Source organism: Sparus aurata, chromosome 9 (assembly GCF_900880675.1).
Source record: "Sparus aurata chromosome 9, fSpaAur1.1, whole genome shotgun sequence".
Classification (NCBI taxonomy): Eukaryota; Metazoa; Chordata; class Actinopteri; order Spariformes; family Sparidae; genus Sparus; species Sparus aurata.
The window spans coordinates 29,920,228-29,934,586 of record NC_044195.1 but is presented as its reverse complement, the minus strand read 5'-3'; the positions used below and the strand labels follow the sequence as shown (position 1 = coordinate 29,934,586).

The 14,359-nt window shown below is 42.4% G+C and overlaps 1 protein-coding gene across 2 annotated transcripts in view; it reads right to left on the bottom strand.

Moving 5' to 3' along the window:
* Positions 1-14,359, bottom strand: part of col18a1a (collagen type XVIII alpha 1 chain a) — an 83,918-nt gene that overhangs the window by 18,128 nt on the left and 51,431 nt on the right. For both annotated transcript variants that reach the window (XM_030429183.1, XM_030429181.1), the window contains 3 exons: positions 11,109-11,650; positions 8,762-8,845; positions 6,428-6,499 (listed from right to left, as the gene is read on the bottom strand). In XM_030429183.1, the coding sequence (XP_030285043.1) occupies positions 6,428-6,499; positions 8,762-8,845; positions 11,109-11,650 (698 nt within the window). The remainder of the gene's footprint in view (positions 1-6,427; positions 6,500-8,761; positions 8,846-11,108; positions 11,651-14,359) is intronic.

Genomic DNA, 14,359 nt, shown 5'->3' with positions numbered 1-14,359 from the left:
CACTCAGCCTGCTGTGGATTTTATGGCAGTTTCCTCTGGTATCCCCCCTCATTGAGGAGCCTTGAACACAATGTCAGAAGAATGCCGCTGCGTGGGAAAAAGTCAGCGTGTTAACATGAAATCCCAAACAATCCCAACAAACAAAAAAAAACGTTTGAGAACTTTCATTTTGCCCTTCTTGTTTACGGTGTGTGCAGTCAGAGCTCTCTTCCTGGCTGAAAACACTGTTTCCCAGCTCAACACCAGCGCGAGCATGAGAAACCAAGGACGGAACAAGAGGTTTCCTTTTTTTTTTTTTTGTCAAACTTAGTCTTCAGTAATTGCAGTTTATGCGTTCATCGCTGTCGAACGTCTCGTGCCTCGACCCAAACTCCTCTTCATGTGAACGTTATGAAGGCTGTCAGGATCGCAGCTCTGCGTCTCAGCTGCAGAATGTCTTTACTCAGAGTGACAGCGACACCCACAGACAGCTGACATACACCCAGAGGTGTAGATCTTTGTGTATTTGTGTGAACCTGCTGCTGAACTAGTAAAACCCCTTAAACACATACAAGAGTTGCGTTAGAGGAGGACGACGTGTGTTCCTTTTCTACTCCCTGACCTTTTGTTTTATTCTTTTTTACAGTTCCCAACAAGTAGACAGTGTATCCAGCAGCACGCAGCCGCTCCGAGCACTTCTCGATGAAAATATGAGAACTTTTCAGAAGGACGCTGGTGTCATCACTCATATAATAGATGGAGGTGGGATCTGTCACGAGTCATCAATTAGAAATGGGCGATGTGTGTTTATTCCTGCGAGTACAGATATCTGATACTTGCCGGCTCTTCACGGCCAATACAAATAAGATAACTGATGATTTCACATTTGTGTGTTTTAAAAAGAAGATAATCCCCCCCCGAGGGTGAGAAAAGATGTAGTGAGCGAAAACAGATGATTTATTATGATTTGTTCTGTTGTAACTCGTAGATGTTTCCCCTCCTCTTGGATCTCCTGCATGAATTGTACATTGAAATCGTGTCATCTTCCTCTAAAGCTTCAGAGGAGGAAGCTGCCAGCTACTAGATCAGAGCGTGTAAATGCTGCGCTTGGGAACTCAACCAAAGCAACTTGGCTTCACAGAAAACATCATAAACGGCCGGACACTGAGCGTTGCTGGTAAATGCGCCTCTATCCCTGCTTGCGTTGTGAGCTTGTTGTTAGCTGCGTGGGCTCGGCAACCCTCTGGCGACGTAGCTTTGCGTTAGCTACGTAGCTGATTGTCAATCAAAGTGCACACGCAGCGTTATCATTTCATCCCAGTGCCCTTCCAGCATGTTCGGCGAAAGATATACTGTGTTTATGACTGCAGGTTGCCACAATAGAGAGAGAAATAATCGTTTATAAAGAACAATTGTGCAGCCGTTATAGTAAAGTGTGTTAGTGGACAAAAGGGAGACGGGTCCGCCACCAGTCTACAAACCTCTTAGTAAAAACACAGCAGGACTGACAGAAGCAGCAGGAGCCATTGTTGGCTGAGAGAGGAGGAGGAGGAGGAGGAGGAGGAGAAGGAGGAGGAGGAGGTTGGCTGTTGGAGACAGAAGGAAGAGAATAATACCAATCCCCCCCTGAGCATGTAGCTCATTCTTCACTGGTGACACACCTCGATTGTCACCTGTGGAATTCAAACGAGGAGTCGGGATGAAGAATGCCGGAGCTGAAGGGCCGAGTGAAGCCAGTGTTGATAATTAACCCGGTTTCCTCTCTGGGAAGCGTCTCTCCCTCGCCGCGTTGCACGGCGCTGGCTATGCTAAGAATTTTGGCCGGACCGCTGTTGACTCTTCTAAGTTGATCTATGCATTAATGCGATAAAGAATACCCTGCTTGTTTCACTCCTTCACCCATCCATCACAGCCGGGGATGACGGGTGGGAGGCTCCAATTCTTTAGAACATAGCGTTGATGGATTTGAACCACACGACCCCCCGAATCTAAGAGCAGGTATGCAGCTCCCTCGGCAATGAACATATTCCACCTCTGCAGGAGCGGAGGATGTTTTTTTATTTAATCCCTTTTTTTTCAGTGGAGGCCCTGTGAAGTATCACGGAGGGAGCTCGGCACATGTGTTTTGTGGGTTTTTCCTAAGAGTGAAAGAAAAACAGGCTGTTTATAAAAACTCTCCCGTTATTTGATGACTCATGTAAGAAGGTGCGGAAAGATACAGTAAAGATTTTTACCTTTTTTTTCCCCGAACTTTTGCTCATTTAGTTTCACTGAGACCCAGTCAGAAACAGTCAAACAAGGCTCCTTTAGCACTCGGCTTCACTTTTAAAAATTACATTTTGATGCGTTGGATACGCAAGTGAGGATTTTCCTTATCTGTTTTTTTTTTTATTTGTCTTCAATTAAATCGGAACCTAATGGAGCTACAGCAGCATTTCCTCCAGGCCCACATCAGGAATAATAATTAAAAACACTTGTGCGGATTGTTATCCTTTCTGTGCATCTAATCATTTCTTGGTAAATGTAATTTAATATACTGTATTTCATGTATTCTCTCTGACTTGTGCTGCTTATCGTGTAGAAGTGGGTTGTTTTGTACCGAGCAACGTGTTTTATAAGTAGAAATACAAACTTGTGAGAGACTTGAGTACAGATTGTAAAGCAGCTGCATGGTTTTTTAGGCAAATCACAAGTGGGAAGAAATATGTACGAATAATTTTAAGGAAAGCGTCTTTGGCGAAGCCTTTAGAAAGAAGAATCAGAGTTGTTTTCAAGTCGGTTGAACCAAATCTGAGTCGAGTCAAGTCTTTGCGATACTAAACTGCTTTACGATGAAAGAAATAAGCAGAACGTATGCTGAACTCTCAGCTCTCGTCAGTATAACGGATGAAGTTTGCTTTTTCTTAAGGCAGTGGTATTATGGTAGTGAGTATTATGTTAAGACAACTTATAGTGTAACATAGAGCGCTGTTTGGGCTGCTGAATGTGAACGACTGGACCAATAAACCAAACTTTTATTTTACATGCCTGAAGGACAGTTTCCTCGAGGAGAACTACAAAGATTCTGATTATTGCTGCGTTCAGCTTTACCAACAAGGCTCGAATACGATCGATATTATTAGATCTCACTCTGAGGATATTAATGCCGATGTGTTTTACATCTGAGCAGTATGTTAGAGTTTCTCCAAGCTGTGTTGTCAGCAATAAGATCATTAACTATTAAAGTTGCCAGAGCTTTTATACACATTTAATTAGATATTTTTCCTCACATAGGTGGTCTCCCTCTTCACCATCTCGTGTATGACATAAAAAATGTTGATTTCTAAGGATAAATGAGGAAGTACGCATGTGAAAGCGCGTTCAATAATAACAAAAAGCACTCTTTGACAGTAAAAGCAGGAACAAGCACATCATTAAATGATCTGTACGTCAGGATCCTTTTCACGGCTGCCAGGAGGGGAACAGGAAGGAAACTAGAATTAATTTGATAATGAAAGGCTCATTTCTTTAACCTAAATTTATAGTTTTCATCCATTTTGTTCTGGTGCAGGCAGCTGACAGTTTGCATCACATTGTGGAGACGTTGCACACATCGTGGTGATTCTATACATTTTTCATGACAGTTTGGCCGAGCGCCAACAGGCACAACTACATACGGCAGATCACTTTTTATTATTTATGGGTCGCCAAGTCAAGTCGAGCCTACAGCTCTCATTATAGATTAACTATTTATACACAACATCCTTACATTTGTTCACATGAAGACGGGACAAAAGACCAACTGTCTTCTCTTCACCTGATGGTCACTTACAGACAACAACTAAGTGGCTGTAATCTACCTGAAAGACTCGTTCGCATCCCGTCCTGTTACCATAACGCTCTCGGATCGTTTCCTCTTTGGCCTTCATGCTCAAGCGGACACTTGAATTCCTGCAGTGACGCTGTTAAGGATGACCGACTACCCTCGACATCTATCACCATGAATTCCTTTAGATGACAAAATGGAAAGTTACACTCACACGACTCTCGCTCTTCTGGCTCGTCTCTGCCCAGACTTGCCTTAATTGCACCGGTCGGACAATTGTGCAGAGTGTGGGTTCTACTTTGTGTGAACAGACGTCGGATGGAAAAAAGAAAAAAGAAAAAAAAAAAAGCGTCGGCAGGTAGGAATTAGAAGCCAGCTGTTGTCTTTTACATTACATCGCATATTACATGATGCCTGCTGAACAGATGGAAAAAAGCCCCTTGTAAAAGTTGCATGGCATCAAGGCAGAGTACGATGAAGAGACTTCCGATTTGAGGTACCCGACCCCTCCCTCCCTCCCTCCCTCCCCGTCTGCTTCTCCAACTTTCCTTTCCACCTCTGTCAGTTCCTGTGCACAGCTGATTGAGAAAGCAGTCAGAATAACAAAGCCTGGGGGCGTAGGGGGCTCTGACTTGGATCAGATCGAGTCCAAATTGACATCTGGTTTTTCTATCTCTTCACCGTAATTGCGAGGGGGGGGAGTACATGCACGCACGCTGGAGGAGGAGGTGGTGGTGGTGGTGGTAGTTCTGGGCGGAGGTGCGTGGATATCTGCGAGGTTGGGAAGACGTGAGTGGGTGTCTGTGGAGTCTGATTGTGTTGAGTGTGAGAGAGACGGGAAGCAGAGAGAGGAAGACAGGATGGCAAAGAGGGGAGATAGAGAAAGTGACTAAAGTAGAGATGAAGGAAGACGCCAAAAAAAGATGCAACGATTTAGAGTTGTGTTCTCAAACTGGGGTCAGTGGGACCAACAGAGGTCCTTGAGTGAGCTGTAGGGGAAACCCAGCAAAAGATGGAATATAATACTTGTTGGTAATGCACGTTTCTGCAAAACACTGATTCTTGATTTTATGTTGTGGCAATGTTGTTGTGCTCATGGTCTGGTTAGGTTTAGGCACAAAAAAAACACACTTGGCTACAGTCAGGAAAAGATCATGTTTTTCTTTTGGTTTAAAATACCGACATTGTTGCCTTAAAAATATCTGGTCTCTGGCTTGAAAGCCATCCTCTTCAGCTTAATCTTCAGCTAACAGCTGTAGCGTTTAAAGGTTGATCTGCTCCATACGACAAACAAATGTGAACGTATCCACAGTTTGAAGAAACATAAAATTCAAAAGTTTTAATCTGTCGACTGGGATAATTATCTTTACTTTATCACCTTGTTTTGACGTTGGAACAATGAGGAAATAAATATTAGATTTGGCTGTTTGGATTTGAATTTGAAGTGATCCTAGCTTGATCAGCAGTGGAGGAAGTCACAGGACCAAAATCGATGTGTGCGTTTAAAGAGCGAGCTGGCGAGGCGGCAGGACGGGACACGGATGTGACAGGTTGAGAATGTGTAAAGCAGGAGATCTAACTCAAAGAAGAAGAAGAACAACAAAAAATGTCTGCAAACTGACTCATTGTGAAAAGGCTAAAAAGCCCCCAATATTATATTCAAGAAGACAAAAGTTGTAAAGTGAAGAGACGATGAAGTTCTTTTACCTTTTCGTTTAGAAAGCACTGCCCAACATCTCACTAGATGCCGGCGCTGTTGTGTTCCAAGTCGTGACTCACGCTGCCTAAAATACAAACCGCGGCGACAGTTGTTTTGTTAAGTTTAACGATCTCTATAAAAAGGGCTGATGTGAGTGAATGGAACATTGCCAGCGTGCACGGTGCTTTATTATCTGTCATCCATCTTGTGATATCTGCTGCGTTTGGCCTCCGTCCAGGTGATAAGTCTGTCTACAGCTACATCCATCCAAAGCACACACACCTCACCTGGCAGCAGGTAAAGCTTCCTGCTTGTTTTCCTTTCCATCCAAACAGCTACGAGCAAATATAAGAGCGATAAAGATTTAAATATTAGCTCCCAAACTTTTTTTGGGAAGTCCCGTTTCAACTCTCCAAGGTCATTTTACTTTCTCTCGTCCTGCAGAGGAAACTCTCTGTGTACAACGTCTTTGTCCCCTAAATGTATAAGACAGAAGCAGCTCGATTTCCAGACTTCAACTCAGCAGTTTTTAATCTCTCTTGAGAGATGAGTGTTCACTCGCTTAAACCGAGTAACCTGAGACATCTGCGGCCTGTCCAACACTGGGACGACTCAGTTTGCAGATGCACCGAGCGCTGTTAATAATCTTTGTTAGCCGGGTGTACATGTCGGGCTTGATCAGCTGTTTGAACAAAAGCATTCTTGATTTTACAACTTCACATCAAACCTATCCGGTTCCAGCGCAATTTCCAATGAGAAAATGGAAGACCAACCCTTAATCCGTCAAAGTGGTATCAAGAAGAACGAGGACCGCAGATTAACGGCGATGAAACGTGCCGTTATTAATGGAAATAATTAAGGAAAACAGACAAAAGCTGGTGAGGACAGTCAAATCTTTGAAATGAGACAAAGAGCTCAGTGGTAGACACAGAGTTGCTTCGTACCGTCCATCTGGGATTGTCCACGGCCGGTTTTGGAGGTTTGGATTCCACGTAGCCGCTTCCGTCACCTGAAGCCTGAGGAGACCAATCATACATTTCAAATTCAATTTAATGTCCACAAGATGCTCGTCATTTGTTTTATTCAATCTTCTTTTAACTGTGCGTGTTGTCCTGCTCATGAACTCCAAACTTGAATTCTTGGTCAAATTAAGTCAGCTTCAAAAGGAATTTAGCAATTTAGGACAACGCGCATATTTCTCTACATAACCTCTTGTGCTCTGTGTGGCAGCATTGTTTCCCTCCTTTTCTAAGTTGTCTTTATATCTGCACGTCTTTACTCAAGCAGAAGTGAAGATATTTGTGGAAAAAAGACAAATGGAAGTAATGATTCTACGTCTTTACTCAAGTAAAAGTAATAGAGTACAGGCTCTGAAAAGGACTCAAAATATAAAAGTAAAAGGACATTTCTGTGCAAAGCTAACTGAACCTCACGTCATTTTTAATATTATTCAAAGACTATTAAACTCAAAGGTGGAATCAGTAGGATCTGTCCCAGCTGTTCGTAAAAGCACCGCAAAGACTTAATAAAGAGTTCATTGTTAATTCCGAGAATGTCAAATACTGACATTGTGACACGGTAAAACATCGTAATTAAATCAATAATCCCCCTGAAATGCATTAAAGTTAAAGTAATGAGCCTGTTTTGAAAATTAAGGAGTAGAAATGACAGATATGTGTGTTCAAATTTAGGGAGGAAAAGAAAAAGGTTACACAGTAAAGTACAGATACATGTGCCTGAAAAGTATTTAACTGCTTTTACTTGGTTAATTTCAGGTGAAAGTTAATACTGAGTTTTCCTTTATGCTACTGCACTTGTGTCATTAATTTGAATGCTGTTATATTTGCTGTGTTAGACAATATACAACTCAGTAAACAGGACTTAAGAGCTCGTTGGTGTTTCAGTACATTGACTCTACAGCAGAGCAGCTGTGTGTGAGCTTCTCATTTCAGATAAAAGACACATCCTGAAATCAGAAGCCTGTCATTTCACACCTGGAATGCGATTTATTTTCTCCGTCTAATCCAAACAACATCTGAAGACCCGATGACAACAAGCGCTAAAATCTCAAACCGTCGTTCTGTCAGTCGCTACGAGGGGGTTTTGGTGGTCTCAGCGAGCAGAACAGCTGCGAAGGCAATGTTTTACTAAATAACAGTAAAAAAAAAGGCTGCTGGTAGGCTGCAGTGATGCACCTGTGTTTGTGTGGGTGGTCAGGGGTCAGCGGTGAACAGGCTGCTGTCAGACGCTTATCTGTGACCGAGTAACTGCTGGTGGTAAGTGAAGCATCACGCAGGAACAAATCAATGAAATGATAGTAAAATGTCAAGTGAGTTACTTTAAGTTTTTTTTTAATATGACTGAGCAGTTTGAACGTTTAGTGACTTATTGTTTTCTCTACTTGTCAAATTATTCTTACATAGGATGAATTTTAACAGAATTGACCATTAACTCAGTTACGGCACATATACTTCTTTTTATAATAAATGAGGCAGATCTACCATCTAAATTCTTTGTGATATCTGAAACCAAGCTCCAGATTTCAGACGGAGGTTGAACTACAACATTTCTAGCCAGCGACGGTCAGTTCTCTGCTGGCTGTGATGAACCGTCACTGCAGATGTTGTCAGCTGTAACTACTTAGTTAATTAAGCTAATATTCTCCATGAGTGGGTGTAAAGCCGTGTTTCCTGTCGACTCCTTCTGAAACGATAATCCTATTGAAAGTAGGGATGTGCCTAATGAGTAATGGGAGTTTAAACTTAGACCAGTCAACTTGTCTAAAACCAAGAAAACGCTCATCCATCAATTGGAATTAATCGCAATTGAATCTGAAACACTTCCTGCATAAGTACTCTGCATATTTTAAGAGGCTGTTTTAAACGGTTAATCACATTCTTCAACAGCCAAATTGTGTTTTAAAAACAGCAATGAAATTTGTGGCACTTTTGCTTCTTCTTCGTAAATTGTGACGTTATTCTGCAAAACATGTCAGCGACTCGGCGCCGGCTTCCCTACAGAGGGGTAACAGTACAACAGTGGAAGTCCTGGTTGTGAAACAGAAACTTCTATCGTTGTAACAATGTGGAAACACTTTTGTTACTACCAGCTGTGGCTCATTACATGATTGGACGTTCGCTGCTGCCAACAGTCAATCAGATTGAAATGTGTCTCATCACCAGATATAATTTTATCTTATCTGACAAACAGTGTTTCTGTTGTCTACAACCTTTCAAATCGCACGTAGCCTCGAACACGAGATTACACTCGTCACTCACCATGTCGGAGTCATCTTCGTCCTCTTCACAGTGCCGCTCGGCAGCACGAGGGTCTCCCACCACCCTCAGCTCACCGATCACCCCCTGTTAACACACAAGGACACTACGCTTTAATGTTTGATGATTTATACAATAATGTCAGAACAGCACTTGTTCTCTCACTCGCACAAGATGTCTCACTTTCATCGTACAGATATGGATTCTTATCTCCGCTGATATTTTTCAGGGAATTCCCCTTTTTCACGGAAATCAGAGGGTTCTATTGAAGTCTCCAGTTTGAGCCTGAGTCTGTGAAGTGGCACTATCCCTGCCCCACACACACACACACACACACACACACACACTTCATCTGATACATGCTGCCACACAGGATACTCACACAGATAGCACTGAATGCTATCTGCCTGTCTATCAAAGGGGCCATTAGCTCTGCATGACGAGGTGGTTTCTCTGCTGCTGGCTGAGTTATCTGAAGTCGACTCTTCAGGACACATTTATGTCCTGAGAAAAAAAAAAGTCAAATGGGTTTTTTAAGAGAGCTTTGAAGATAAATGACGGAGGCTCTTTGACCTTTAAACTCTATATCTACACGGGCTTTTAATAGTTTTTTTGTTACTTGTACAATGTTTAGTCGACGTGTCGCCGTCTTCTCAGACAAACTGCTTCAGATCTTCACAATGAATCTTCAGTCCAGAGCAGAAAGACCAAGCTGTCACCGCAGCATGTTGATGGATAATAAGAAATAGGGACATCTACTAAACAAACCCTATTTCAAACTGGAACGTCCATTTTATAAATACAAAATGTAAATATTTAGACGCCAAAGATACTCCAAAAGTCTTAATGTGATTACAGAAATTAAATTCACAAGACCTCTCTAACTAAGGGTCATGTGAGGGTCAACAAACAGCATGACTAACAAGTCCTGAAAGAAGAAAACAGGGTTAAGTTTCTTTTTTTTTTCCCAAATAAGCAGCTTGTAAAACATCGTCCTGGCTAAAGTATCTGACCACAAGGAAATGCCATAGATGGGTTTGTGTAAATAAAAAAAGAAAAACTTGTGGTTTGCAACAAAATAAAAGTCTGTCTTCAAACACGGCAATAAAAAAAAGATTAAAGTGAGTCTTACAGCTGAGAGAGGAAGTGAGAGATGATGTTTCAGCTGAGCAAACCTTATTTCAAGGGCTTGGAACCAGACGGGAGGGACTCATTTTGAATGGGAACAAATTTAGTGGCGTAAGAAAGATTTCTCATCTCTGATTATTGTTATTAAAAAAAAGGAATATCCCACTTTTCTTATTAACAGAGCAGGGAGGTTATTTATGTTGATATATATACAGAAAGCCTTCATGCTGTGCTCTGCAACACTGAACAGTAAAGAAAAACATCAGCAGCATGTTAAACTTTAACTCAAAAGAAGAAAGACAACAAGGTCATGAACATAAGGCCACTTAATGCTGATACAAGTCAGCCATCTGTTAAATATGACTGGACAGCTTCCATGTAAGACAGTAAAAGCCTCAGTATCTTGTTTCACATCCGAAAAAGATGAACAGATGAATAAAAAAAAGCTACAGAGGTTTTCTCTGTGTTCTCCTTTATCCATTATCTTGGACAACCGATATGAAGATAAGTGTTTTAATTAAAACGATTCATGTTTAAAACATATACAAACACATGGCTATTAAAACTAAAGAGTAAAACAAAGGATATCTTCCCACCTCAAGGGACCAAAGCTTCCAAGAAGAAGCAATCTCCTCCTGGATTCTAAGTGAATTACAAGGACATAAAAATGACATCAGTCACTACTGATCACTGATGGTACGGTCCGCAGTTGCATGTTTTCTGCTTGCAGGTAGCCATGGGCGAACTACCATAACCCTCTAACAGCTAAGGTCAACGGCTGTTGTGGTCAACTGCTGAGATTTACAAGCAGTCAAATGACCGGAGTTAATTACCAACTGTGAGGCCTTCCAATTATTTGCAGACTACCCAGAGGAAGATGCTGAGGTGATGTAGACATTTATGTTATGGTTTGGAGCAGACCAATTTGAGCAATCAAATCATATGAGGGTCATTCAGCCAGGATGATTCATGTGACTGAGTGGAAAGTCAAAACATGATACTGTAGTTTTCCAAAACGTCAGGCAGCAGGAGTCCTGTCTCATCACAGGTTATGTTGTTTCTAGAGAGAAGCAGTTTGGGGATGTGATCATACACGAATCAGTCTGATTCAGTGCAGAAGCCTCTTGAAAATGTTTCTCCTGTTTCATAAACCCCTAAATCCGTGAATTTCCCCGCTATCATGGGTCTGAATATTACAGACAGACAAAGACTGTGTACACACCAGAAACTTGTCCGGATCAGCTCCTCCAGCTTGCCCGACAAAGACCCCCGCTCCGGCCTCCAGCTCCATCTCGTCCGGAGACCTCTCGATGCGCATCACCTGAGGGTCTGCGTCACAGTTGTGGTAGAACATCACCTTCTCGTCCCTCACAGCGATGGCAAAGCGAGTCCAGGTATCCCTCATGGAGGGTACACGGAACCTGGCCGCCTCGTAGGACTGCTGCGAGTCGGGCTCTGTGTAGTACAGGATGACATTCTGGTTGCCGCCCTGCACGGCTGACAGTTTAACACCCACATACATGATCTTCTGTGAGGCATCTGTGACGGAGAAGATGACGCCGCCCCTGTCGGTGGTGGGTTTCAGGTAGAAGATGAGGGCAAAGTCTCTGAAGAAGGGGCTCGGCAGGTGGGCGCGGGCCAGCTGGCCTGTGTTGGCATCGGGACCAAAGTCATAACCGGGGATGTTGTCGAATCCGTAGACCCGCCTGATCTCACTTGGAGGAGGGTCCCCAATCAGCTGCAGCAGGGAGACCCCACTGTCTTCTACAGGAGGAGAAAATAGATATTAGGCCACAGTACGCAAGATACATTCTGGAGGTTAGAAGGGAGGGCAGCATGGCAGGGTGTAATGTTAGACCAGGATCTATTAGGCTGTTGGGTGTTGACTCAAAGTGAATGTGCCTGATGGGAGTGGGAACAACTGCTGTAACTTGCAAAAGTCTAAGATGTGCTCGGCCAAATCAAAAAGAATAACTGGTCAATTATATTTACCCTTTCAGGAGTAATGTACAGAACATCCACACACTTCATAAAATGCGAATGCAAAGTTACCACAACTGCCTGCAAAAGAACTGTGACCTTTTCTGTGAAGCATTGGCAAAGCAGCCGTGCTCAGGGGAGCATGAACAAACAAACCCGATTTATAAATTCCAGACCAAAATATAGAAAATAGCAACATCCACAAAAAAGGCCAAGGACAAGATGTATGAGACTAAGAAAAGCAGATCGCTTTAGCAGACACTGCAAGAGCTGTAATCCAAAGACAAGACCGGCCAAACGTGCACTTCCTAAACTGAAGGGAGATGTAAAGACACAGTCCAGAAGACACAGAACAAGAGCTGGTTGATTTAGCGTGTACAGCATCTGAGTCAGAAACAGCCTCACCCTCAATTTGTCAAGGAAAAAAATCTTTACATTTCTGATGTGTTGTGCAAAAGTTTAAAGCCACATTATTGAATTTGCTTCAGAAGAGACAAAATATGCAGATTTATAACAACTACGTGTGTGAAATCTGGCAGAAAACGTCAAGAGACCTGAAAATGCGTCCGATTCTGACCAATGATCCATCTGTGTGCAGAATAGTGTGAAGTTCGTATGCAACTATTTTCGTTATCAAATAATCTCCTGATTGTCATGATTCATTATTTATTTTATAAAATGTTTTTTTTTTAAATCTAAAAATTGTTCCCCAAAGTGACGTCTTCAAATTGCTTCTTCAAAAACCCAAAGACTCTTAATTTACTCTCACAAATGACAAAGAAAAGAAACAAATCTTTACATTTGAGAACCTGAAGCCAGCAAATAGTTGACATTTTTGCTTGTAATGATGTAATAATTCAAATAGTTAGCAGTTTTTATTATTGTGATCAACCACTCATTGCAGCTTCAGTACAAAGACAGATAACTATGCATCGCATTCCTCAAGACACTAAAAAAAAGAAAGACAAAAACTCTTCCGACTTGTGTGACATCTGCTAAATGTCACTGCTCCGGGGCTCGGTGGGACCAACAGCTGGGCCTCCTGCATATCTTTGCTCACTCTTCCATCGCCCTGGGTGACTCTGCTGAGGTCAGTGCATAATAATTGCGGCGTTTAGGAAACACAAGGACCACAAAGAGCCATCATTCACATGGTGGAGAGTTAATCTTGACGAGACGCAAACCTGAGACTAAAACTTTCTGCTTTGATCAAAAAAGAGTGTTTCTTTACAAACGTTAAAAATCACTGTTTTGGGAGAACACTTTCCGGCGCTTTGAAGAAATGCTTTGCTTTACCACCTGGTGACTAAAATGCGAGCTCTATTGCTCGGTTCAAAGCCTCCCCACTGGCCTGGGTGCTGGAGATCAGTGGGGTCTGCAGTCGGCTTTTGTTGAGAGCTTAAACACACGAGGTGTTTGGCTGAACTCTGGGTCCCGCTCTCTGCTGTACAACCATAAACACATGTCTGAATATTCGGGATGGTGTCAGAGAATGAAGATGCTTTCATTTGAGTCTGAGCTAACGGAGAGCCCAGTCAAGCCGTGACAGGACAGCAATAAAAATACATTCCAGTATTAATTATGGAGTCCCCCCTCTCTGCAGCAATCAGCCCAACATATCTGGAGACCCATCACTGAACATATCGTACTTATTTTTATCGTATACATTTCACCAGGATATATAAATGATGCATTGATTGTATAAAGATATGCACGAAATGGCAACCAAATTGGAGAAACACATTAAGATGAGTGATATGAAAAAAGTTGTCCTACAGTAGATGACTGTACAAATGATATACATCCAACATAACATGCATTTGCAGGCTGAAAGCCACATCAAAAGATGACTGATTGCTGGACATTTGTCTATAGAATACGTGCTAACGTTGCTCTTACATGAAGAGCTGCAACAATTAGTCGACGGAAGGAAAATTGGTTGCCAATTGTTGAGACTTTGGGTTTTGGACTATTGGTTGGGCAAAGGAAGCAGTTTGAAGACGTCACTTTGGGCTCTGGGATATTGTAATGCATGTTTCAATTCTTTTCACGATTAATCAATTAATTGCGAAAATGAAGAGTAGATTAATCGACAGTGAAAATATTCTTTAGTTTCAGCCCTACTTAGATGTCACTTGATAAAACCTATTAAAAAAAAGACCTCAGCATTTAACAGCCAAGTTCTACTTAAAGGCGAGGAAGGCCGATTCTGGAGACAGATGGTTGACCGTCGAGTTTCATTCCAGTGTCGTCAAATACCAACGTTCTGGGTTAGAATTTCAGGTTAAAAAAAAAAATCCCAGGTTTAGATACCGTAGGTTGATGGCTGCATGGACGGCAGCAACAATAAACTGTCATTAGCACCAGCCCAACCAGATGTTTGCCCTGATAAAGTCAGAATGAGAAACCTCAAGGGTCTCTTCAGTGGGCCTGTGCTCACATGTCTGACGTTGGCTCCTTGTGTGCCTTGTGAGCACAGTCGCTCCCGGAGAA